The sequence below is a fragment of the Cynocephalus volans genome, chromosome 1 (genome assembly GCF_027409185.1).
Source record: "Cynocephalus volans isolate mCynVol1 chromosome 1, mCynVol1.pri, whole genome shotgun sequence".
NCBI lineage: Eukaryota > Metazoa > Chordata > Mammalia > Dermoptera > Cynocephalidae > Cynocephalus > Cynocephalus volans.
Genome location: NC_084460.1, coordinates 266,669,703 through 266,695,815, shown reverse-complemented (window position 1 = coordinate 266,695,815; position 26,113 = coordinate 266,669,703). Strand labels below are relative to the sequence as shown.

At 37.8% G+C, this 26,113-nt stretch overlaps 2 protein-coding genes across 2 annotated transcripts in view; one reads left to right on the top strand and one right to left on the bottom strand.

Moving 5' to 3' along the window:
• Nucleotides 1-2,491: 2,491 nt before the first annotated feature.
• On the bottom strand, nucleotides 2,492-25,970 carry STRADB (STE20 related adaptor beta). Its single transcript, XM_063102575.1, has 12 exons — nucleotides 25,714-25,970; nucleotides 22,573-22,671; nucleotides 18,764-18,844; nucleotides 12,501-12,600; nucleotides 9,084-9,205; nucleotides 8,080-8,188; nucleotides 6,996-7,119; nucleotides 5,461-5,632; nucleotides 5,054-5,158; nucleotides 4,643-4,887; nucleotides 3,854-3,896; nucleotides 2,492-3,339 (listed from the first exon to the last, which is right to left on the bottom strand). The coding sequence occupies exons 2-12, from the start codon at nucleotides 22,582-22,584 to the stop codon at nucleotides 3,196-3,198; spliced, it is 1,257 nt and encodes a 418-aa protein (XP_062958645.1). The 5' UTR covers nucleotides 22,585-22,671; nucleotides 25,714-25,970; the 3' UTR covers nucleotides 2,492-3,195.
• The window catches only part of TRAK2 (trafficking kinesin protein 2), a 57,600-nt gene continuing 56,844 nt past the window's right edge, over nucleotides 25,358-26,113 (top strand). The window contains exon 1 of the mRNA XM_063099389.1: nucleotides 25,358-25,413. The gene's annotated coding sequence lies outside the window, so the exon portion shown is untranslated. The remainder of the gene's footprint in view (nucleotides 25,414-26,113) is intronic.

Below are 26,113 nucleotides of genomic sequence, written 5' to 3'. Positions count from 1 at the left end.
TATGTCCATGTTCTAATCCTAGGAAGCTGTGAATGTTACCTCACATGGTGAGTGTAACTTTACAACTGTGATTAAGTGAAGGTTCTTGAGATATGGAGATTATCCTGGACGATCTGGTTGGGCACGATATAATCTCAGAGGTCCTTAGAAGAAGGAGGCAGAAAGGTCAGAGTCAGAGAAAGAGGCATGACCACAGAGGCAGAAGTTGGAGTAATGCTGTGCCATGAGGCAAAAGAAAGCAGGAAGCCTCTAGAAGCTAGAAAAGTCAACAGATTCTGCCCTTGAGCCTTCAGAAGGAATGTAGCCCTGCCAACCCATTTTCAACTTCTGACATCCAGAACTGTAAGATAATAAATTTGTGTTGTTTTAATCCACTAAGTTTGTGGCAATTTGTTACAGCAACAATAGGAAACCAATACCACACACAAAAGATTTTGGGAGGTTAGACGGGAGCCTGCAAAGGAAAATAGAGAGTGGGAGATAGCTGGAAGAGCTGTCAACCATGATGGAGGTCTGACCACCCTAGAAGAGAGGGAGGGAAGAAAAGATGGGACAGAAAATGTCTTAGACCACAACATCATTCTAAGTAATCTTCAGCAGGGTTGATGGGGAATCCTCCAGCGAAAGCCGTTCATCTCAAAAAGCCTTTGTTTCCCAAGAGTGGGCCTGACTTGATGTCCTTGCTGCAAGTATGGGAGGCAGAATAATGTCTCATGAAAGATGCCTACATCCTAAACTCAGAACCTCTGAATGTTAGATTACATGGCTAAGGGGAAGCAAGGCTGCTAATCAACTGACCACAGACAGGAGATATTCCTGGATTATCTGACTGTGCCCAATGTAATCACAAGGGTCCTTAAAAAGTAGAAGAGGGAATCAGAAGAGAGAACCAGCGAAATGGCAATGTGAGAAGGACTCAGCCCAACATTGCTGACTTTGAAGGTGGACAAAGAGGATCATGAGCCAAGGAATGTGGATACCCTCTAAAAGCTGGAAAACACAGGGAAACTGGTTTCTCTCTAGAGACTCCAGAAAGAATGCAGCCCTGCCAACATCTTGATTTTAGCCCAAAGAGACACATTTCAGACTTCTGAACTATAGAACAGTAAAATAACATAGAAAACTAACACAAAATTTAAAAGCTAGTACAAAAATTAAAAACTACTGCAAAATTTAAGAATGCACTTACAGGGTGAGGCTATCGTTCAATTACAACATAAACTGTGATGGTTAATTTTATGTCAATTGTACTGAGCCATGGGGTACCCAGATATTTGGTCAAACATTATTCTGGATGTTTCTGTGAGGATGTTTCTGGAAGAGATAAACATTTAAATTGGTAGACTAACTACAGCAGGTTGTCCCCTCCCCCAATGTGGGTTGACCTCATCCAGTCAGTTGAAGAGCTGGATAGAAAAGGCTGAACCTCCCACAAGAATTCCTCTTGCTTCACTGCCTTTGAACTGGGACATCGGCTTTTCCATGCTGTGGAGTCAAACTGAAACACTGATTTTTCTGGGTCTTGAGCCTGAAGACCTTGGGACTAGAACTACACCACCGGCTCTCCTGGGTCTCCAGCTTGCTGACCCACCCGGCAGATCTTGGGACTTGTCAGCTTCCACAGTCACATGAGCCAATTCCTTATGATAAATCTGTTTATGTATGTATATATGTAATATACATGTAGATTACATATACATATACATACACATTCTGTTGGTTCTGTTTCTCTGGAGAACCCTAATACATCCACAGTAGGAAATGTGAGAGGCACAGAGGCCTCCGTGGTCCACCTTCTGCACTAAACACGTTTAGGAGAATCCTGTGGGACTCTTGCTGAGGGGAAATTTAGAGGGAGACGTTAGTGGGATAAATTACAGCCCCCACCACTGCAGTTGCTCTCAGGGCCTCAAGTGGTCCTCATCCTCTCCCTCCTGCACTATCCATTCTAAATTCCCTCATCTTCAGCTTTTACCTTAGCAGGTTTTGATGGTTTAATTGATGGAGTAAGCCAAACCTTCATTCTTTAGGGTGTCTATCCAATAAATATGAAAAGGATTGTGTTTCAAATTGCCTATAATTTGTGTATTGTCTTTTTGGTTTTAATTTTTTTAGTCTTAAGACAATCATTTAAAAATAACTTTTAATGTAATGTAAATAAGATTGTATAGATTAAAAAAATCAACTGAGGTAGGTCCCAATTTACCACAGCTCCACCTACTTAATCTTATTAAGACACAGCATCTCTATTTCACTAATAATACCATTAATTAAGACCTCTATGCCCTTATACGTTGTACCCCCTAAAGAAGCAATAATCATATAAAGGGCCAGAACAACTTCTGCTTCCACTGTCAGGTCAAATACTCGGTTGTCCCCAATTCACTAGGTTATGTAAATAAATGAGAAAGGGCTTCTCTTCGCAAGACAAATTAGAATCTGTGTTTTAGCTCTGTCAAACCACTCAAGGAAAATAAATAAAAGCATAAACACAATTCAATAAATGTTTTATTGAGGTCCTACGGAGTGCATGAATTTAGGATCTATAATTCACACAGGTAGAAAAGTGTTACTTTAGCCCCCTTTTAAAAAAAGCAAATTACAACTTCCCTATATATTTCAAGTGAATCATTTAACGTAAGTGAGGCTCAGTTTGATGTTACCATAAGTATTAACAGAAGAAAAAAGGAAAGTTTAAACATTTTCCCTTCTACCAAAAAAGGGTTTGGTACCAGGATAAACTAGGCTGTTGGGCTAATAATAGCTGATCAAAAAGTTTAGAAAATCTGGAAGAAAAAGACGTACTTCGAAGCACTGTCCTCTGTGGGCTCATTCCCAAGAGGACAGTAAAATACCAAAAAAAAAAAAAAAAAAAAATTAAGTGGCTCAAAAATTATAGTGAGAGATAAAGGGAAGAGTTAGTCACAGCTTGGGAAAAAAATTCAAGAACAGGTGACACTAACTGTAGCCAGATTAATAATTCTGTTGTTTCCCTGGAGTTGTGATAGCACTCTGAGGTAACCAGAGGGACTATAATCTCAGGCCCCTTCGAATAGAGTGGTTTTAAATGACAGATTCTCCAGTGCACCAACTGTATTTTCAAGTATAATTCTGGTGTTTGTACCTAGCAACACAGAAGAAAAAGCAGCAAGAAGGAAGTGTCAAGTATATAGGACATAAAATGATTTGGCAGCCCTAGAATTCCCAGTTTGAGTCTTTTTCATCAGGAAAATCACATTCCAGCTCAGTCCAAGGTAACACTGAAGGCAGTGCTATTGATGGCTTGTTATAAGCAGGAGGCAACAGTGAAAGTATTGAATCTTGGCTTTTTTCTTTCATCTGTTAAAGAAACTCAAAGTAAGCTTGTTGGTACATAAATTCAATACATCAGTTTTGTTACCAATAAATAACTTTTAAAGAAACCATGTTAAAAATATTTAAAATTGTTTTTAGGTATTTTCCCTAAAAATGACTTTGATTCTGGTCATCTGAAAACAGAAGGAAGTAAGAGCCAAATAAACTGCTTTTGATCAGAATTATTTTGCCCCTTCATCATTTCTAGCCAATACAGAAACAGAAAATGTCTCTAAATTAATCAAAATATACACTGAGCATATAGTAACATATGATCATAGTCCACTTTGTTTTTACTCATTTTGTTTTGCAAAATTGAAACATTTTTGAAAGTCTACAATTGAACTACCAAAACTCTTTCCTTGTTTTTAACTTTATTTTGTAAGAAAGTTATTAATAAGAATCTTGGTAACCAAATTATCCCATTAAGCCAACCAAATGAAGTGACTTTTTAATAGTACTTAACAAGATCAAGACAACACACAACAGATCAGCTCACCTGTTTGAAGAACACATGGGACAATAAACTGCTTGCTGATGGCCTGAAAAAAAAAAAGTTATAAAAATACAGAACGTCAGAATGTAAATTTTAGGTGTATGGGTATATTAGAAATTAGGGTTGGAGCTATAAAACCCAAAACTAAAAAATTAAAAAGACCCATCCCAGCCAGCTGCCAAAAAAAAAAATAGGAAAAAAAAAGAAAAAGAAAAAGAATACTTACCAGAAGCCCAATTTTTAGCTCCAATTTTCACTAATGGAAGGAATTAATTCTAGAGGTATCCTTCAATAAACCCATACTCAACATTTACTGGACACATACTATTTATAAGGAAGTAAGCTAAGCACTAAGGGGCTAAAAAAAGGGTAAATAAGACACACACAACTTGTTTCCAAAATACTAATGCTAATCTATAGTTACCCATGATAATAACTGGTATTAGTATAATAGCAGCAACTTACATATTTATACTGCATGGAAATTTCTAAAATGTCTTAACATAAATGCAGTAATTAATGTCCAGAAAGAGTGACTGGTTTTTATAAGGTGACTTGACTAGGAAATGGCATGGCTGAGACTGGAGCCCAACTCTTGTGATTTTGAATCTAGTATTCTTCCCATTTGCTTATTGCCTCTACATGTTCTTAGCATTGATTAATATAGATTAGACTACAATTTTTATATCAAAATGTTAAGAGACAAATTTTATGGGAAGGGCAATATTAAAAAGCTTCTAAAAAAATATAAAACATGTATGTCTTGTGCTACTCAGAAGTGTTCAATATTACCTTTTCTCAGGATCTTGTTGCAAACAGAGCTGTACCATGCTGAAAAAGGCAGGAGAGAAGGTTTTTGAGGATGGCGTGTGCAATCGGTCACTATTTACTGTGTGAGTTCCACTGGAGACAAGTACACTTTCTCCAATCCCAGAGTCTACACCTGATCGGGAATTTTTCATTCTGGATTCTGATTGAGGGAAAATACTAATATCTAATGGGCTATAAGGAGGACCCTTCAGTTTTTGTAACAGCATCTAAAAGAAAGAAAAATTTCCTTCAATCCTTTTCAGGCAAAATATTAAAACAACAATAATAATAATAAAGCTTCTAAGAGTCTAAAACAATATATTTAACAGAAATTATCTACAATGTAAGAGATCTTCTGAAAGGCAACTAGTTCAGGGATATAGTAGCACTTACCTGAGTTCTGTGCATGTCCTGGAAAGGTACCTGCCCACTGGCTAATTCACATGCTGTAATCCCAACGCTGTAAATATCTGACTTCACATTATATCCATGTAAATCCTGTAAAACACAATTAATGTGAAGTCTTTTAGTACAAATAACTTCACAAAAAGTTACATATATGTGCTCTTTTGATAAAGGACGGTGAACAAAAATGGGAAAAAAACCCACAAGCGAGAAATCAAGATATGCCTAATATACGGTATACAATTCAAAATTCCTAAAATAATTTTGACAAGAAAGAGAAAAAAAGTCTTGCAATAGGCCATTCACCAATCCAAATATAAGGACACAACGGTCCTTTAGTCAAACTCATAAGACACTCGAGATGCAGACAACCCAATGCAAGGGTCACACCTGACCTGTCTCAGTAGTTCTGGACTCAGCCACGGCTGCACTGATGTGCTGAACTGTGGGAAATCATACACAGCCCTATGCCTCTGTCCGTGCTTAACCAAACTATGCAGATGGGACAGGCCAGAGAGGGTCACTAGGCCATCACCAGAAATGAGGATATGGCTGGCTTTAATACTCCTAGAACAAAAAGAAACAATCCTAAGTACTAGGAAACCGGCCAATGGAGAAAGAATAAAAAGATGGTCAGAACAAATCCATGTATTCTCTCGGAAGTTAAATACTCTTTATAAAATAAGTGTATGATATGCAGTGCTATATACACATAAAATGTGCAAGGAATTCAGGAATTCTTTCAGCAATTTAATATAGTACTAGAACAAGAAAAAATGTAACTGGAGGTTACATGTTTGGAATTGATAATATTTTTTCCAAAACAGGAATGGAATCAAATTATTAATTTCCTACTTTAGGATGCTAGTGCAGAACACCTAAAGAGAAGCCTAAAAAAATTAATTAAATAATATTTGAAATATAAGGTTAAAATTTAAAGTTAAATGTAATACTACCCAATAAAAGCCTCTCCTGGTATAACATCATTTGTAAAGATATGTCTTATATAAAAATTTCCTTTAATTGTCAGATAAACTATAAAATAACCTTGTTTTTTCATCCAAAACACTGAATGTGGAAACTTACAGAGAAGGATGGCCAATAGACTGGTAATGTATAATAAAACCTCAATTAATTAGAATACAGTCTTTTAGAAATCCTCAGGTAACCAGAATGCTGCTAAAAAACTACAAATAGTAAGTAAGACAAAAAGCTTTAAGGAGATTGAAATAAACAATAAAGTAGCCAGCTTATTTAAAAGTAACTTAATGAAAAAGCAAAACAAGGTCTCAGTATATCTTAGAACAGCACTGTTGTTAGCATTCAGCTAATTACTTCTACATCTACAATTTGGTAACAAGAGAACTGTTATTAAGTGTAATAATCTCAGGGTGCTGCATAATATTTAAGAAATAAAGAAAGGTTTAATTACAATTTGTACAATATGATATAAATATGATATAAATATATCATATATATAAATGTATCATATATGATATAAATATAAATATGATATAAGCTAAAAAGCAGATAAAGAAGCTCTTTATTTGCTTTAAAATACAAACGAAAAAAAACACCCACCAAAATGCAAAAAAACCCCAGCTAACTAGGATCCCGTTCCCTACAGCTTTTACCCCGAACATATAGGTTCTTATATCCCTCCTTAGATTGAGACTGAGCTCCATGAGGGCAGGTGCTCTACCCTAGCACCAAGCACAATGCTTGGCACAGATGATGTGGTCTAAACATTTTTGGTGAATGGACATAAAATGTAAGCATCCACCATAACTATTGGCCCCTTCCTCCTTCAATTTTCATTGACCAGTTCCCTATCCCTTCCTTCTATCACATAAACTGCTCCTTGCTAAATGCTCCCTACAAGATTTCCATTAAAATTCTTTTGTTCTGTAAAATACAAATAAGTAAATACCTATGAATACAGCCATTTTGGTGCAGATAGTTCAACCCTCTTACTGCTCCAAAAAGAATGTTTCTTATTAACGTTTCACTCATTCCTTCAGGAAAGTAGGTACTCAAGAGTTGACTTGCTGAACCTGAAAGAAAGCCTTGAAATCTTTAGATGAACACTAAAAGTGATTTTGCTTCCAGTTATGTTTTAAATGTTCTTTTCAGCCATAAATATGAACTCATCTGTTACTTTTTGGAGTCTCACCACTTTCCTATGCAAAGGTGATTTTCTTTCAAGAATCTTTAAAAGAGTTTTTTCTAAAGACACCAGAGACTAGGAAAGAGAATTAACATTTTTCAATATTACTGAGTAAAAATATACTGGGTATGTATGTGTGTGTACATATTTTTTTAATCCAGAAGCAATTCACAAAAGGTGTCCTAAAAATCAAAGCTCTAGAATCCACTATTTATTCAGCACACTGACTGACCACTACTTCGTGCTAAGTACTATGTAAGCACCTGGGGACACCAAAATGAAGAACATATAAATGATCTCTGCCCTCAAGAAGCACAAGTCCAGTGAGGGTGAGGGATGTGCACACAGATGTTTACAGTACAGTGAAATAAGTTTACAGTGCAGTTTAACGGGGACAGGGACGGTGTGCACAGGTGGAAAAACTGCTTCTGCCTGCAAAATAATAATAGCTCTCCACCGAGGGAGGAAAAGGAAACTTGAAGGGAAGAGGATACTTGTGCAAAGGCATGGAACTCTTGGAGAAGCAGTGGTGTTTTCAATGATTATCATACCCATTTTACTTTTTCTGAAGACTAAAATTCAACATGAACCAGATATAGAAATATATCATGAAATCCAGAATCGGCCGTTAGATTTATAAATTAAAAGTAGTAAATCATGTGCTGGCCGGAGCTGGGAGAGTATGGTGCTGACACCACCAAGGTCAAGTGTTCAGATCCTGGTAACAGCCGGCCACCAAAAAAAGTAAATAAAAGTAGTGAATCATAAACTATAACCCCATTCATCTTTGTAATTATAGCATCCAGGCTAAACGATGAGTTATTTTATGTAAAACCAGTTTTCTTACCATAGGCCATAAATGGAGAAATAACCCAAAGCCAGCTGCCAACAGTGAAAACTGTCCAATAAGTTGTGATATTAGGGTGCCGGAAAAAGTGAGATAGAATCACTGCTTTCTAGGATGAACATATAAGAGACAAGACATTTAAAAACAATCTCGTTTTTTTCTCATGACTAAGATAACAGCAACAGTGGCAGCTAATACTCAAGGGAGCTTATTAGTACCAAGCACTGTTCTTAGTTCTTCCATCTCTTTAAATCTCACAACCACTCCATGAAGTATGTGATATTATGATTCCCATTTTACAGAAGATGACACTTAGAAATAAGTTAGAAAATTTGTCCAAAAGCACATAGTCAATACAAGAAGTGGAAGTGGGATGTGAACTTAGTCTGACTCCAGAGGTCATACCCTTAAAATTCACTTCTAACACCACATCACAGAGAGAACCACTGTTAACATTTTGGTATGGTTTCTTCCAGTCTTTTTTTTCTGTGCAATATACATGTGCACATATAAATATTTTAAAAATTGGGACAATATCAAAACAAGATCCTTTTTCCCTTTATATCAGAAATGACAAGTGACAGGGATAATCATATTATAATAGACCTGAAATGCAGTTGTTAAAATTTATCAACTCAAAAGTTAATTTTGCTTCACTGGATGAAAAGGAAACTGTTTGCTTTTGTTTTTTTCTATTTCCCTTTATGATGACTATTTGTGATTGGACTGAAGAGAGGTACAGTAAATCTCCAGACGAGCACTTTGAATATGATTTTCATTTGAAGGAATTAATAGTAATTACCAAAGTTTGAATATATTTTTTCTTTCATGTAATGCATCTGGCTTCCAAGGATTCTTTCCAATTCTGTAACTGCATGTTAATTAGAAGAAAGAAATCTATTTTTCCCTAACAGAACTATTAATTTGGGGGAAAAAAATTCTTAAAGACAAAATCTCCTCAAATAGACATTACACTAAATGTATAATATTCTTCATATTGTTACCTGTAAAGCTTTCAGGCGTTCTTCAGTGCAGTTTTCCAGATTTGTAATTTTTATAGTTACCAGTGTTCCTGTAGGAGTATGCCGTGCGAGATAGACAGAAGTCAAGTTGTCAAATCCTCTTCCTGTGATCAGACATAAAACACATGTTAACAACCAAAGAAGAAAGAAACTGACAATTTGTACTTCACCAAAATTAAAAACTTCTGCTCTTCAAAAAACAGTTTAGAAAATGAAATGGCAAGCCACTGATTCAAAGTATTAACAATACCTATATCTGACAAGACTTCTATCCAGAATATATAAAGAACTCTTACAACTCTATAAGATGATAAGCAATCCAATTAAAAATCAGGCATGGAATTAAATAGGCAATCCACAAAATAAAATATAGGAATGGCCAATAAGCATATGAAAAGATGCTCAAGATAGAGAAATGCAAATTAAAACTAATATTCATAATGTTATTTCCTTCCCTCTCTCCACAGTCACGATTCTGTCAGTTTTATCTTTGAAATGAAGTTATCTCAAATTCACCTCCCTCTCCAGTGTCAGCGTCACTGCCTTAGTTCAAGTCCTGTCCACTCTCCCTGGATATACACAGTGACTCCTTCACTTTGCCTTTGCCCTGCACGCTCAACCGGTGCACTCACCAGCATTACTGAGGGAACTACTTCAAAATGCCTTTGCCTAGGCCCCATTCTCCAGAAATTTTGATTCAATAGCTATGCAATGGAATACAGGCACTGCAATTTTTAAAGAGACACAGGTAGCAAGGATGATACCTCTGGCTGTGAACCACTCTTCTAATCTATCTTCCAGACTGCTGTCAGAGTTGTTCTAAATTTGGCATTTTATCAATGGGAAGGTATTACAGTGTAGCAGCTGAGAGCTTAGACCCTACAGTCAGAAAATTCTGTTTTCAAATCACTAGCTATAACTATCTCACAGCCTCAGTATCTTCATCCACAAAATGGAAGTGGTAAAGAGCTAAATGGAAAATGTACATGTTAAGTATTCAGCATAATGCCTGTTAGATGCTATGACTACCATCACTACTATTCCACAATGTCTCCCCAGCACAGAGGATAAATTCCAAACTTCTGCCTTACATCATTTGAGTAATGAAGTGGGTAAGTTGTGGGAGCCAATAGAAGGAATCCAAAATTCTGCAAACACCTTTTGAAGTCCTTCACAATGTATTACAAACCTGCCTTTCCAGGTTTATCTCCTACCACTGCCTACTGTCTCCTTATTCATACTTACAGTCACAGAGGAGCTGTATGCTATTGCCCTTTAACAATCCTTCCTCAGTCATTTACTAAAGTAAACATTTTTTTCCCTTTTTAGATTGGCACCATCTGAACTCCCTTTCTAATTCTGGGAAATTTGCCACCATGTGCTACTTTAGAAAAGGTCAGATCCTTATTCTCCCTTGGTCTCCTTGACTCTGGCATAACAGGGACCTAAACTTGGCCAATTGGAGGATGGGCAGTCAGAGCTCAGTGTAGTGGGGAGTGATGTCTGGGGCGCGGGCACCCTACCAGGCAGTACCCTGACTGGGCTGCTCCTAGTCCATGGCCCCATCCTAGTCACCCAGCTTCTCTTAGTTTCTTCCGAGTCTGTTTCTCTAGCGAACAGTTCTGTGAGTTAGTGATATTGTTCAAAAATTCCTTTTCTGCTTAAGTTAGCCAGGATTGTTTTCTGTTGTGTGTAACAAAAACCCTGACTAGCACATCTAGCAAACTTTGCCTCATTCTTCAGGATCCAGCCCCCTTTTGCCATCTCTCTTGATTCCCAGAGGTGGTTGGTTGGATGCTCCATCTTCTCTGTTTCCACTAACGCACAGCATGTATCTCCGCTACAGTACCTTCCAGTGCATAAAACAAAGCTGTCTTATGTGTTCATCTTCCAGACATGATGTGAATTCCTCAAGTGTTTTACACGGCTTTGTATCCCTGGCATCTAACGTAGTCACTGCTTGGCAGTGTTTAATGGATGCTTCTCAGTATTCAAAGTAAATGTTTCACATATAAAAACTATAAACAATAACCCATCCTGTTCCACACTTAACTGAGAAAGGTTTCTTCTACAAATGGGATTTTAGGCAATTTTTTAAAAATAAAATATTAAATTTAATTTTATGTGAAATTGGTTGAAGAAACATGGGAAACCAAAAGAGTTCTGAAGTTTAGATTTCTTCCACATGTAAGACATGATTTCCTAGAGTGTTAAGAAATAAAGATTAAAAATACATTGAGGTTAGAGCAATTTTATGGTTCAATTTGGACAGCAGTACTTACTCCCTACTATATTAAAAAAAAATTCACTTACTTACACATCTCTCTACCCACTCTATCACTCTATTTTGTCAATTAAAGTATTATTTATATACTGTTGAGATTTGTAACATTTATATTATTCCATAACTCTATGAGAATTCATAGTTCTCATAGTTATATAGACTTAGTTTTTTATTTAAATCTATCATGTGCTCACCACTAGGACTTTTAGCACAACTTTCATATCTGAGGTCCTTTGTTTTTATCTATTTATTGACTACTGAGATTTCATCATTAGGTAGCTTTTTCAAGAAGGGTTTATAGATGTTATATTCATTGCATTTTTGCATGCTTGAGAATGACAGTGTTCTCTTATTTGTGAAGAAGAGCTTGGCTGGACATAAAATTCTTTGGTCGTCCTTTTTTCCTGGATCTTTGTACACATTGTCCCATTGTCTTTTGGCACTAACCACTGCTCTTAACATAGCTTCTCTATAATTGGTTGAATTTTACCCTCAAGTGTTGTTTTGAATTTTACCCTCAACTGTTGTTTTGTTTCTGTTTTTGTTTTCGTCCCTGGATTTGAATTTTTTTTTTAATTTATCAATATACAACATAGTTGATTTTCATGTCCCTTTACCAATTCCTCCTTTTCCACCTCCCTCTCCCCCCACTACCCCCACCATCAACATCATATTTGTTCACTTATCTTAACAAGTTCAAGGAATTGTGATTGTTGTCTAATTTTAAATTAGAAAATAATCTGATTAAAGGACTATGACTGAAAAGATTTACATAATTTGATTTTAATTTATATCCAGTATAAATTATACCCATAAAATTAGAAGCTTCCCACAATAAAGACAAAAATAATAAGCATTTAGATTATTTAGTATCTTCCTCCTCCAAATGTTCTTCAGAGGAAAAGTAAAAATTCTAGACAGCAATCTTGAAAAAATCTGGGCCATTACTTTAAATTAGACATGAAATGAATTGAATCCATTTGACTAACACAATTAATATCTACTTTTATGCTGCAGATGATAACAAAAAAAGACTTGCCTACGAAATAATCTTTTTGTCATCAGTTTCATTTCTAGTAGTAAAAGGTCAATTACATGAAATCCAAGATTATTACCTATTTCTACTTGGAGCTCATAGTGAGACACGTTAGTGGAACATGTCACTTCGCTGGCTCTAGTGGATGGAGGTGACCAGGAAAGGGTTGGCTCATCAACCTGCATTTTTTTAAAAGATGAAAATAAGATAAGTATAAACTATTTTGGTCCCCCAATTTGGTCCCATTACCCCAATATAAAACACTGATATTGTATTTTCCAACACTGAGGTGTTCATTAGGAAGGCACTGAAAAGTAGCTTAACAGACTGCTTTAACATCTAAAAGAAATTTACCCATTACTAACTGATGTTAGTTAGAAAGCTGTCAGCCTGTGAAGGGGGAGAGACCAGAAAAAGCAGATTTACAGACAGCAAGGAATACTGTGCAGTGTCATTTCCAGGAAAACTTTTAGAAGTCGCTAACAGGGCCGGCCTGTGGCTCACTCGGGAGAGCGTGGTGCTGACAACACCAAGGCCACAGGTTCGGATCCCTGTATAGGGATGGCCGGTTCACTCACTTCGGAGAGTGTGGTGCTGACAACACCAAGGCCACAGGTTTGGATCCCTGTATAGGGATGGCCGGTTAGCTCACTTCAGAGAGTGTGGTGCTGACAACACCAAGGCCACAGGTTTGGATCCCTGTATAGGGATGGCTGGTTCGCTCACTTGGGAGAGTGTGGTGCTGATAAGACCAAGGCCACATGTTCGGATCCTATATAGGGATGGCTGGTTCGCTCACTTCAGAGAGCCTGGTGCTGACAACACCAAGTCAAGGGTTAAGATCCCCTTACCGTTCATCTTTTAAAAAAAAAAAGAAGTTGCTAAGCATGGCTGTTAATTCTTCATGGTATCTAATAAACGTAACAAGGGAAGGGCTGCAGGGACCTACAAAGAATATTCTGTGCTTGTACTCTTGCTTCAAATGGTCATCAGGTCACCATTTCTTGTACAAAGTACATGCTCTGCTAGTGGAGGTATTAACAGGAAAGAAATAATTTCTACACTGGAGCCTGTTAAAATTGCTGAAGAAGTTTTCTCACAAGATGAAATGAATCAGAAGAGAGTCAGAAAGAAAAACAAACCTAAGGAGATAGAAGAATAACATACAGACCTCCTGAGTGAATGACCATGTACCAGTATGAGGTTTCATGGGCTGCTTTGGAGTCACAGTCTTAGGTTGCACCTGAATACAGTGGCAGTAAAATAACATGCATGCAAGAGAAAGAGGCCTAAGCCACTGGAGTCATATGATAGCCATCAGGATATCCCAAAGGACACTTAGAAGCTTTTACAGGCACCAGCAGATGGTAGGAATCTTGTTACTGCTTCCAAGGTGGGAAGAAAGAGAAAAAATAACATTACTATGTGATAGGAATTGTGCTAACTACTTTTTGCATCTTTGACTCTTTTTAAGCAGGAGAAAGAGATGGGGTTTGCAAGAGTGACAGGAGGATTATGTGTCCCTTAAACTTTAAAGAGAACAGAAGAAAAAAAAAAATTAAAAGCCATGGCTAACTAAAGATGAATAAAGGTGAATATTGTTCAAGAGGAATGAAAGATTGTAAAAAGAAATTCTACTATACAATTGGAAATAATCCCAATGAAAAGAGAAAAGAAATCTAAATAAATCAATTTCATTTCTTGAGAACAGGTAGTCTTCAGATAAACTCAGATTTAAAGGACACATATAAAAGACAGAAAAAAGAGCATATAACAATTTTTAAAACTTCTATTTATTTATTTTTTTTTTTAGAACCCCCCACCCCTAAAAATTTTAAAATGATATCAACCTATGAGCCTGTCAGGAAGGCTAGAGACATAATGAACTGAACACAGTTCACTGCTTGAAAAAATGGCTTAACATTACCTAGAGATGACCAAAAATCAGAGCTATCAGCCTCTATTTTGCTTCCATCTGCTCCATTAGGGAAATGATCTTTAAAGTAGGAGTCTCGCCAGTTATCTCAGTTGATTAGAGCACAGTGTTATTACACCAAAGTCAAGGGCTCGGCCCATACTGTCCAGCCACCAAAAAAATAAATAAATAAACTAGAAAGGGCACATATATTGTTAATAAGTATTCAAAGCTCTAAACAGGTTGTTTTAAATATGTTCACACATCCAGGCCAAGGGATATTAAGTTTGCAGATATGGTAGAACTCAGATGAGAAACCAGAATGGAAACAGTTAAACATTAACCCAATTTTCAAAAAGGAGGAAAACTACAAAGGAGCAAAAAGCTTGAAGCTGCTGTCAGGTAAAGTCTGAGATCAAATTATTAGATAGATGAATTATGAGCACTTAGGAAAGCATGGTATATTAGTCTGTTTTATGTTGTTATAACGGAATACCTGAGACTGGGAATTTATAAAGAAAAGAAAGGTTTATCTGGCTCATGATTCTGAGGGCTGAAATGTCTAAGACTGGGCAGCTACATCTGACAAGGGCCTCAGGATCCTGCCTGTGCAAAGAGAAATCACATGGTGAGAGAGGAAGCAAGAAAGATGGGGGAGGGGAGGTACCAAGATCTTTTTAACAACCAGCTCTCTGAGATCTAACAGAGCAAGAAATCACTCACCACCAACCCTGCCCCCCAGGGAGGGCATTAATCTATTCATGAGGGATCCACCCCCATGACTCAAATACCTCCCGCCAGGCCATACCTACCAACAATGCCACGTTGGGGATCAAATTTCAACATGAGTTTTTTGAAGAGAAACATCCAAACCATAGTACATGGTAATCACAAGACGACAACACAGGTTTACTAAGGGTAAATCATCCCAAACTAACTTTACTTCTCTTTTTGATTTGATGACTAGTTAGAAAACTAGAAAGCAAACATTATGGCAGGTTCCTTGTTCTGTTAAACAGTTTAATGACTTCCTGATGATGCAAAAGACCTGCTTTAAAAAAAAAAAAAAGTATGCATTATGCATTGCTAGGCATAGCTAATTATTGAACAAACAAATCAGGACTCAGAATCATCTTAAGAAACTGAAAGAATGGGCCCAGATCAGTTAAATTTTACAGGGATAGGTGCAAAATCTTACACTTAAGTTAAAAAAAAAAAAGGCCTAAATACAAAATTGAGGATACCAGGTTTATGACCCAGAGGTTTCAGTCAACAGTATGCCAGGGATGGTTAAATAAAAGCACAATATTGAGTTATATTTACAGAAGCAAAATGAGCAGACTGAAAGAGATAAGAATTTCACTGTATTCTGAGATAATTAGATAGTACTCAGAGCACCGTGGATTACTGACCCACCACAATTTAAGAGGGACATTGCAAAATGGTGATGCACAGAGAAAGCCAACCATGTTCCTTCAGTGTTGCCAGAGCAGTGAAAGTCTGGCAACACTCAAGGAATTGGGAATACTTAATCTGGAAAAAAAAATATTAAGAATATATATAGTTACTATTCTCAAGTGACTAAAAGATTAATGTAGAAGGGTAAATACAGTTGTTCAGAGAGCAAAGCTGAGATCAACAGATAGAAGCTCTACAGGATGCAGATTTCAGTTAAGAGTAAGAAATTCACAGTAACTGGTACCACCAAACAGTGGGTCAGGCATCAAGCTGCCTCCTCCCATCATCCCTTCTCTATTATATATTCAGACAGAGGCTGGGTGACCACCACTGACAGTATCTGAGGTACGGGGACGTACATCAAAGACCTGGAAGTAAGGAGGGAACAGTCAGCAGACGGGAGGCTAGAAAAAGAAAAGACTTGATGCTCACAAATGTTTTCTTACAACAGAAGAAAGTATTGTGGTATAAATTTCACGTATTCGACACCTGATATTAGTCCTCCATTATAATTTAAACTGCTTCTAAATATGATTTAGTTTCCCATGAACTTTGCTATAAGCAAAGAGTGGACTGATGATTAGATGCCAGGTACCATTTCCTGTGACACTGGGAGACGGGATTTATAAGTCAGTCTAATGAGTTTGGTTAATGTGGATCTGATGCTGAGATATGGATTCATTATAGGTTTGCTGACTAAATCCAGTTTCTGATCATGACAGGCTGAGGAACAGACCCCAAATCATGGTTTAACAACCAAGCTGGTGAACAGCACTCTGTGAAGTGTTTTTGAGGAGATCCTGGCAGACTTTTACCATGGTGAAACATACCTTTCTGTATTATTATTCTCTATGATAGAGCTCTTTTAATTTTAATTTCTATAACTAACTGTCAGAGATATTGTAGAGAAAACTCCCTGCATGGGTTGAAAATTTGACTAGATGGTCTTTCAGAAATCACTGCATTGCTAAAATTGCGTTATTTTAAAAAGCAGCATCTCAACTCAAACATCAAAGCCTTTCAATTATAGAAAATGGGCTTTTCCACAGATACAGAGGTTTTTAAGAGGTTACAGGAGACACAAATCATTTGGAAAAGCAGAACTGTCCTCCTGACATTTTAACATAAAATTTAATCATATCTATAGGGTCCAGGCCAATGGAGAAATATACAAGCTGCCCAAACAAAAGACAATAGATGGCATTTCTAAGCATGACTCAGGGAGAGCCCAGGAAGGTTTTTCTAATCACTGGGCACCAGTTTCCAGCTGGTGTCACTTAAATTACACAACGTCTTTAATTTAGTTCTCCACAAGACTTCAGATAGATTATGCTGCTGCTTCCCTCACTTAAGATTTTAGCCTGACTCCAATAACAGATAGAGATGTGAGATTTAGCTCCTTAAAATATAAAACAGCTCTAACCCAGAGGTTTGAAGGATCCAAGCAGCATCTATGGAAGCTTCCTGAGTTCTAGGCTTCTCTCTAGGTAACAGTTCAGAGACAAGAGTCACTATACTCTCTGAGTACTACCTCAACCTGACGTGTATATAATCAAAACTTGGGTATTGTATGAAAGAGCAGGTAATTAAAAAAAACTCTGGAATATTAGAGAATAAAGAGTGAAATGACAAAAATGAAGACAGCTGAACACAGGAATGAGATAAATCATAAGCAGGATTAACTAGGATTACCTTATTTTGTAGCAAATAAGGCATTTGCAATGCAGGTTCCATTCTGTAGTAAAAACTGCAGCATAAAGTAAGGATTAAGGGCAGGAAAAGATACCAGAGAAATATTTATTACCAAGCATGTTCCTTTAAATATTATTTAATAAATCAGGCATTTATCCCCCAGGGGAGATAGAGATGAGTAAGACAGGATGCCCACTTTTATGAAGATCATGTTGGAGAGATGTACACATAAATCATCGTGAGTAAATACAGTAAGTATCATTTATGGGAATGTCTAAGATATGTGGGAGCATAATGGAATAATGGAATAAAAAGTGGAAAGCCTTCATAGATGTGATATATGAACCAATTCTTTACAGATGAGGAGAAATTTCAGAGGGAGGAAAGTAAAGGGTATTTCAAGCAGAGAGAAGAGTATGTGCTAAGACTCAATAGCAAGAAATGGAATGTAGAAACTAGACATATTCCGCACCATTAAAAGTCCTTATATCATGCTAAGGAGTTTAGACTTTATCCCATAGGTTTTAGGAAACCATGGAAGTTTTTAAGCTGGAAACGACACAAGCAGGCCTGTACTGGTAGCAGTACTGAACACTGATGAGAGTGGTGAAGAAGGCTGTCTGCGTCTAGGGGGCTAGAGGTAATGAATCTACGTGCAGTATTCCAAGTGAGAGATGAGACCTGAATAAAAGCAGCACTCATGTGAAGGAAGGGTTGGACTCAAGGGCACTGCAGAGGCAGACTCATAAGACTTGGTGTATAACCAAATATGGGGATAGAGGTAGAAGCAGCATGAGGATAACTCCGAAGTTTCTAGTTAGGTAGGAGGACATAGCAGATGGGTTTTCATTAGCCCAAGCAGGAAATACAATGGGTTGGTAAGATTTGAGAGAAGATTAAGGTTTTATTCAAACAGAGCAGATATGCCTTTGAAAAATCCAACTGGAGGTATTCTATAGACAATTCTGGTGTCCAGGAAAGACTGGGGTTACAGATAAAAATGTGAGAATCATAAGTTCTGCTTGATGCCAGGGTCCCCTCAAGACACCTAACATAGCTTGAGGACAATCTGAAATCTGAATAACTGATGCAATAGGAAAAGGGAGAGCCCATTTAGGAAGACTGGAAGAGGCCACTTATAGATTCATAGAGAATAGGGGGAGAAAGAAGAAACAGTAAAAGACACCGTAAAGAAAAGGAGATATAGAAGAACCAGGAGTGAATGGTATTACAGAAGGCAAAGGAGGAGTATTAATCGTACTCAACCTTTTTCTTACCAAGTACTGATGGATACTGGTTTCGGACTGTTTTGCAGGTCTGAGGGATTCAACTTGTGTTCGTGAAGTGCAGAAACAATCCTGGAAGTCAGAAATGCATTAAAGTAAGTGAAAAATAAGTCACGGGATAGGGAAAGGGGATGTATGGAAACATAAAGGTCTGGTGACTGGAGTGGGGATCAGAGAAAAAGGGTGGCATGCAGGAACCCAGAAGTGAAGCTACGATCCATACCATGGAGGTACTCAGTATGGGAGAGAAGGGCAAAGCAGCCGGTTAAGCAATAGACAAACTTCATATCTGGTAGTATTTTTCTTGGCACTATTGCTGATCTTTGTCTTCTCTTTTCTTGAGGTTATATTAATTCATTTTAACTATTGGTATTAATTTTGTAACTCATCACTTTTGTGGTTTTCTTCTGAATATTAAGCTAAAGATTAAAGTACAATATCAAATGAGGCTTTCTATATATAAGTCCATCCATGTCTACTTAATACTTTATGTCAGTTACTTAAAGTAATCAAACCTCCTTTCTTTTAAAATATGCCAGAATTTCTCTCAAATCAAACTAGTCACTTTCCAAATTAGCCTAAATTACTGATTATTTTAAGTTGAATTCCTACAGTCTGTATACTTTATCAATCTATCCCAATAATTTGGTATATAATTCCCACTGTTTTATGTAAAAGTCATTTTGAAGAACAAAAGCTAACAATGTCAAGATAGCTGTAGAATCAATTCCTTTGCAAAGTTTGTATGGGTTTTCTAGGGTGAATAATATTTATAATAAAACAGTTTTTGAAAATACTTATTATTGTCATATTGAAAACAACCACCAGTTAGTTCATTTATACATTAAGCTCAGTATTTATATATTTTTTGTAACATTTACCCTGAATTTTTCACAACAATCACTAACACTATTGTGCAGAAGAGCGTTAACATAGCAGGCCAAAAACTGCTATTCTTAGAAAGACCTGTTTACAAGGTTGACCCTTGGCTAGTATCTGGGAACCTGGATTTTGGGAGGGTTTCCATCATTCCCTAAGAATGGCTCACTGTGCCTGTTTGTACAAACTATATGATTTATTCTGAACACCTGGCTTTTTTTCTGGGAGGCTAGAGTTGTGTTATGTGATAGTTGAGGGCACATGCAGACACGACCAATCCCCAATAAAAACCCTGAGTCTGAGTCTCTAATAAGCTTCACTTGTAGGTAACATTTCACATGTCACAACTCAGGGGGAATTAAGCACATCCCTTGTGACTTCAGTGAAGGAGGATTCTTGAAAGTTATGCCTGGTTTCCTCTGAACTTCGCCCCACATACCTCTTCTCGTTGCTGGTTTTGCTTTGTATCATTTTGCTAATAAATCTTAGCTGTATGACTATATGCTAAGTAAGTTCTTTTAGTCTTCCTGGCGAATCACCAAACCACAGGTGGTTTGGGGGAACCCTGACACAACCATCAAAATTTACTCAAGCATATAAAAAGAGTCTTTCTCTCTAAATAATGCCTGTCACTTTGTTTGATGGAAGAGAAGTTAATTTAAGACACCATTGGGCATTTCTTTAAAAACTTAAATTGATCTCAATTTATTTTCTTTTCCTTTTTTTTTTTTTTTTTGTCTTTTTCGTGACCGGCACTCAGCCAGTGAGTACACCGGCCATTCCCATATAGGATCTGAACCCGCAGCGGGAGCGTCGCCGCTCCCAGCGCCGCACTCTCCCGAGTGCGCCACGGGCTCGGCCCTCAATTTATTTTCAAAATAAGAGTTGTGATCCATGTTCTCGGCTTATTAAAATGTAGGAAACATTTTATAAAATAATACGATAGACTTCTATTTCATCTTTATACAAAATTTTCACAGTGCAAGAAAGTGATCACTATTACATATGAAGATAGTGAAAACCAGCCAGGATAAGTATAACGCAGAATATTTTTGCTTTCTCCTCCTAAAATATGTTAGCATGTTCATTACCTGCCAGGTTATAAAAATCACAATATAGCTATATCTTATCCTTCAAAACATTTTTATATACACACTGCGCCAATCAGATGCTGGTGAATATAATAGCTCATGAAGAATCTACACATTAATCTCTTTCAGGCAGCACAGTAATTTAAAACTATGCAGAAGAAAGCTCCTCAAAATATTTTTGAATATAATTTCTTTATCCAGTATCATAGCCAAGTAAAAAACAGTTACACCTCATAAAGAATCTAAAAGAAAATATTTTACTTATGCTGCTCTTTTGAAAACATTGCTTAGTTCTCACATAGAGGGTAACACCTGAGTGGGGAGGAATCCTTCATAAGTAAAGACATCAACTTTATCTCAGTTGCAAAAACTTCTCATTTAGGGAAAAAAGTAAATATTTTGATTCAAAGGATTCTAAAATATTTCACCATTTCAGAAAAATGTAATTTAAAGTTAAAACTATTGAAAAATTGAATTAATATAAATCACTCATCATATTCTATTACTTTTTGCAAAATCCATAATTATGAAATAATAAAGTAAAAATTCAGAAGACAACCACATAGCCCTCTGAATCTTAGAATCCTCATCTGTCAAATGAAGAGACTAGACTAAATGCCCTTTGACATCTTCTCTAGCTTGTAAGTTGATATAAAATTGTAAATCTTATAAGTTTTCTAAAGGATTATAAGTAATCCTTTAGAGCAGGGGTTGGCAAACCATGGTCCATGAGCCAAATGTGACCCACCACCTATTTTTATGAATATGGTTGGAACACAGACACACTCATTCATTTTCATGAATTTATATACTGCCTATGGCTGCTTTCATGCTACAACAGCAGAAGAGTAGTTGTCACAGAGACCATATGGCATGCAAATACTTTCTGTCCTTTACAGAAAAAGTTTGCTGATCCCCATTACAGAGAATGAGACACTTCACCTCAGTATTTTCCACATATATAAAGCTCCCCTTTCAAAAAGAAAATATTTAATTTAAACATTTAAACGTGCTATGTATTTTCCATATAACTAACAACACAGTCTCCTAACTTCATAGTTCTGCCTCAGCCTTGGCGACTGATGGGGTAGGTCAGAAGACAGGAGTCTGAGCCTTGGCTCCAATTCTTTGCAGTCTTGGGCTAACTCACAATGAGGATGATACCACTGCTCTGCCAGTCTCTCACAATTTTAAAGACCAAAAGAGTTATATAAAATTATTTGTAAACTACAAATCATCATATAAACACACCCATCACTTTTTAAAAGATCACTGTCTTAATATAAAAATTCCCTATTCAACTATTACAGTGTATAGAAGACTGAATGCAAGTCCTCAAGCTACTTAAAGTAGAAACTATAGATCTATTACAAACAGAAAACAAGTTGGCATCTATACCTCATATTATACATTGATCCAAATGTTTCTGTCTAATTGTTAAGTCAAAGGGCTTATTTTTTAATACTATTTTGCTTGACTTTGGTCAGATGGACATTTATAAAAAGGATTTTTGAAAGACTTAAAGGACAAGGCATAGCTAACTGGATGAGAGTGGCATATCTAAGTCAACAGAAGTATGAGAAAAAGTGGGTATGAAACAAAAGATCAGAGTAATGAGTATATCATAAAAGTATAGGAAAAGTTCTTTTTGAAAGAGACAAAATCTCAATGAGAATTTAATTCATTTCTCAAAACCAAAAGCTACTCAGGTCAAAATAACTTCTCAGAGCATAAGAATATCCCATCAGAATATGCCTTTAGTCGTGGCCCTGCACTAACATCTAACTACTCTGAGAGCACAAAATCAGATCCACGTAAACAAAAACTTACCAAAAGAGACATTGAAGCACTTTAGTTCACAGAAAGTGACAAAAATCCATCTAATCCAAAGATTTTTGTTTTATCTTCTTTTCAAGATGCAGAAATATCCTATTACAAAAAAACAAAAGCAAAATAATTTAGATTTACATAAAAGTTCCTCGAAGAACTAGTTGCCATAAACTCACCCAATATTTAGGCAGCTATTACTTGACACAAGAACTAGAGACATTCCTGAGAAGTGTCTTTAAAGAACATTTCTCTTTACTGAACACTACTTGAGATCTGACATTACAACAAAAGCCAGAGTGAGGTCAAATATATTTGCATCTCTCCTCTATATTTTCTGCACTATTTCTTTAAAGAGCCCTGAGCAAATGTGAAAACAATAGAGAAAAGCAATTTTCGACCCACTCTTAATACAAATGGTGCTACTTACAAATAAACCTCAAGCATTTCCAACAGTTCCACTTATAGTAAACTTTAAGACTTTCCGAAGTTTTCTGTTGGATTAATTACCTACCAAATCAATTATTTGGGATCCCTGACCAGCAAATTTGGGAAATAACCAGGATTAGTAAAACTAGGAACTAATGTTTTCTTGTTGCCATATATTTAGAAAAAAGAAAAAGAATTTTTTAGTTTTCATATGAAAATAATACTTTTTGTAGGCTAAATTTCTTTGGATTTTTAGTTCTCAATTCTACTCTTAAAATTTGGCAGATACCAAAGATATGTAGATTATAATGCACATATTTCCTGTCCACTTTCACCAAATGAGTATTAATCTCAATAGTTTGTGAAGATTCTGCAACAGATTCAGAGGTTTAAAATAGTAACCTCTTCAGATTCAAGCAGATACAAAAGCACCACCAAAAGTTTCCAGACCTTTAGTAATAGAAAGGACGGCAATGTTCTAAACTTGCTAGTGGGGACTGTTCTCTTACATCTAACCAATATCACCTCCTTCATCTAAATGGAGTTTCATTATTTCATTTTAATGACGTTCTCAAATTTTATGAAGGTTTTATACACTAGGAGAAAAGGAAGATTTTATACACCATTAATATTATAAATAATAAGTAAATATGATATAGCAGTATCCAGTTTTACTCCTAAGGAAAGAAGTAAATTTATTCAGGATGTTCATTATGAACCAAAGGTAGGAAATGGGAGGAAGAAAAACCTGAAAGGTTATGATTATTTTGTCACCAGTCACTCGTTGCTGTCAATTTAAGGCACTGGAGTTTGCCATGCTACAAAAAGGGGAAAGCAATGCCTGCCCTGCTTACCTTCCAGAATGCCTGAGATCAAATGAGCTACATCATGGGCAAGCGCTCATAACCACCAAACATTGTATCAATCTAAAAGCTTGAGAGGATGCTCTCTGAAAGGTGCACTCAAATATTATTGGTGGCAGAGCAAAAAGGTAAGGCTCATTTGTAAAGCAAGTTGGCAATGATTTGATAAGCATGAAAATATTCATACCTTTTGACCCAGTAAAATTCCCACTCCTGGTACTCTATTCTAAAGAGATATTCAAGTAAACAAAGCAACTATACACGCATAGCAAGTCATTACACTGTTACCTGTAACACCCAAATATTCATTGTACAAGACTTTATGGCTAGGCACTGGATCGGGCACTGTGCTGGGAACTGGGGACAGCCACTGATAATCAAGACAGAAAACGTCCTGACTGCTTTTAGCTGACTTTCCTACAAGCAGAAAGGTTAGGGATGTTGTAATTAACTGAATTGTCTGGTTATCACAATTCTGAATCCTGCTATCTTCATTTAATATTAGCAGGTTGTTACATATTTTGTCTTAAACAACAAAACAATTTGAAACTCCATTACATTATCTATTTTTCAGAAAAACTCATTAGAAATGGACACAATCTGTAAGAACTGTTAGTATTAAAAGGGTTGTCCCCACAGGGTGGTTTAATCCCAGAGGTCTTTGCCTTAGATTCACCAGACTATTAAAGAGATAATTTTTCAAGACATTTTGAGGTCAAGGCACCAGCTGCACCTGGCAAAAAGGTGGGGGTGGGGATTTGCTGTCGATTTTCTCCTGCATGCTGTCTCACTAGGTATGAATATAAACCCTATTTTTAAAACCCGTACTAAAACAAAACAACAAATCCTTACTTAAGAGACCTATATTTCTAAATATATTCATGAGTACATCAGTGTAGTCCTTTGCACATGTATAAAAAGCTAAGTAAAATAAAGCTTTATACATAATTTTAACTTGTTCCAAAATAGAATGATTCACTCGAAGGTTTGAATCTGAAAGGTTAACACTTTCTGTGGAAACCAAAGGGCGCATCTATGAGTATTTACAGAACTTGGGTTTTAAGTTAATTTAGGCATCCAGCAGAGGCCACTGTTACAGAGAATGCAAGAAAAAGACTTAATTCACTTTGTTGAGCTTTAAAATTACTGTAATTTTCAGAGTGATCTTGGGAACCCATACAGCCTTAAAGATTATAGCGCCCAACGGCTCGGCAGAATTATCCAAACTTAATCTCGTGACTCGTGCTCTCAAGAAATCTTTACCGAGCGCCACCGTGTGCAGGCACTGTACTAGGTAGGCGCTGTGTCACAAGTCGCGATCAAGTTTTGAGGAAAAAGGGACTTTACACAACAAACCCACGACGTAAAAAACAAGGCTGAATTTAAATACCGATGACAAAACGACGCGTGAGCACTTAATTTTGTAAACGGTTCCTTCCCAGTCCAGCGCTGGGGGGACTTTGTAGCTAACTCGCAGAAGGTGGCAGACGGAGCCGGGGCCAGAGCGTGTCTTCTGTTTGGAAACTTGCCAGGCCCGTGAGCGCCGCCGAAGGTAAGAGCTGGGGGGAGAGCGCACCGCGCACGGCCGGGGCCCCGCGCACCTGGAGCGGCCAACCCCAGCAGGCACCATCGGCGGCCCGGGACCCCCCAGCAGATCCGGAGCGGGCGCGAGGGCCGCTCGCCACGCCAGGCCGGACTCTGGCCACGGCTCCGCCAGCCGGCCGTACCCGGGCTCGAGGTGAGGGGCGAATTCTGGCCTCCGGCTTCCCAGGGTGTGCGCGGACTACGCCGCGATCCCTCACGCCCCCACCGGGCCCTAGACCCCCCCGCCCTGGCCTATCTGCCCCATTACCCTAGTGGCGACCACGGCCAGCGACCCTCCTTAGGCTGCCAGCAGTGCGGAGCCGGGGCGGACGCGGGAGCCCGGGAGTCCGGCTTCCGGACGTAAGAGGTCAGAGCGCTAAGCCCGCTCCCAGCGCGGACCGCGGAGCACAGCAGGGCGGCGGGACCGGGACCCCGGCCGTCGGCCTGGACCTCTGCCCCAGCCTCAGGCAACTCGCGGGGACGGGATTCGCCGCACCCGGGCCCAGGGTCACGGCCCCGCCTCCCGCCCCGCGGCCGGCCAGCGAGGGGCGGGGCCTCCGAGCTTGGGGGCGGGGCGGACAGGAGACTACAATTCCCTGCAGACTGTGCGCTGGGGCCGTGGAGGCTGCTGGGAGAGTGGGTCTCCTTCAGGCTTCCCCAGCTGTGTG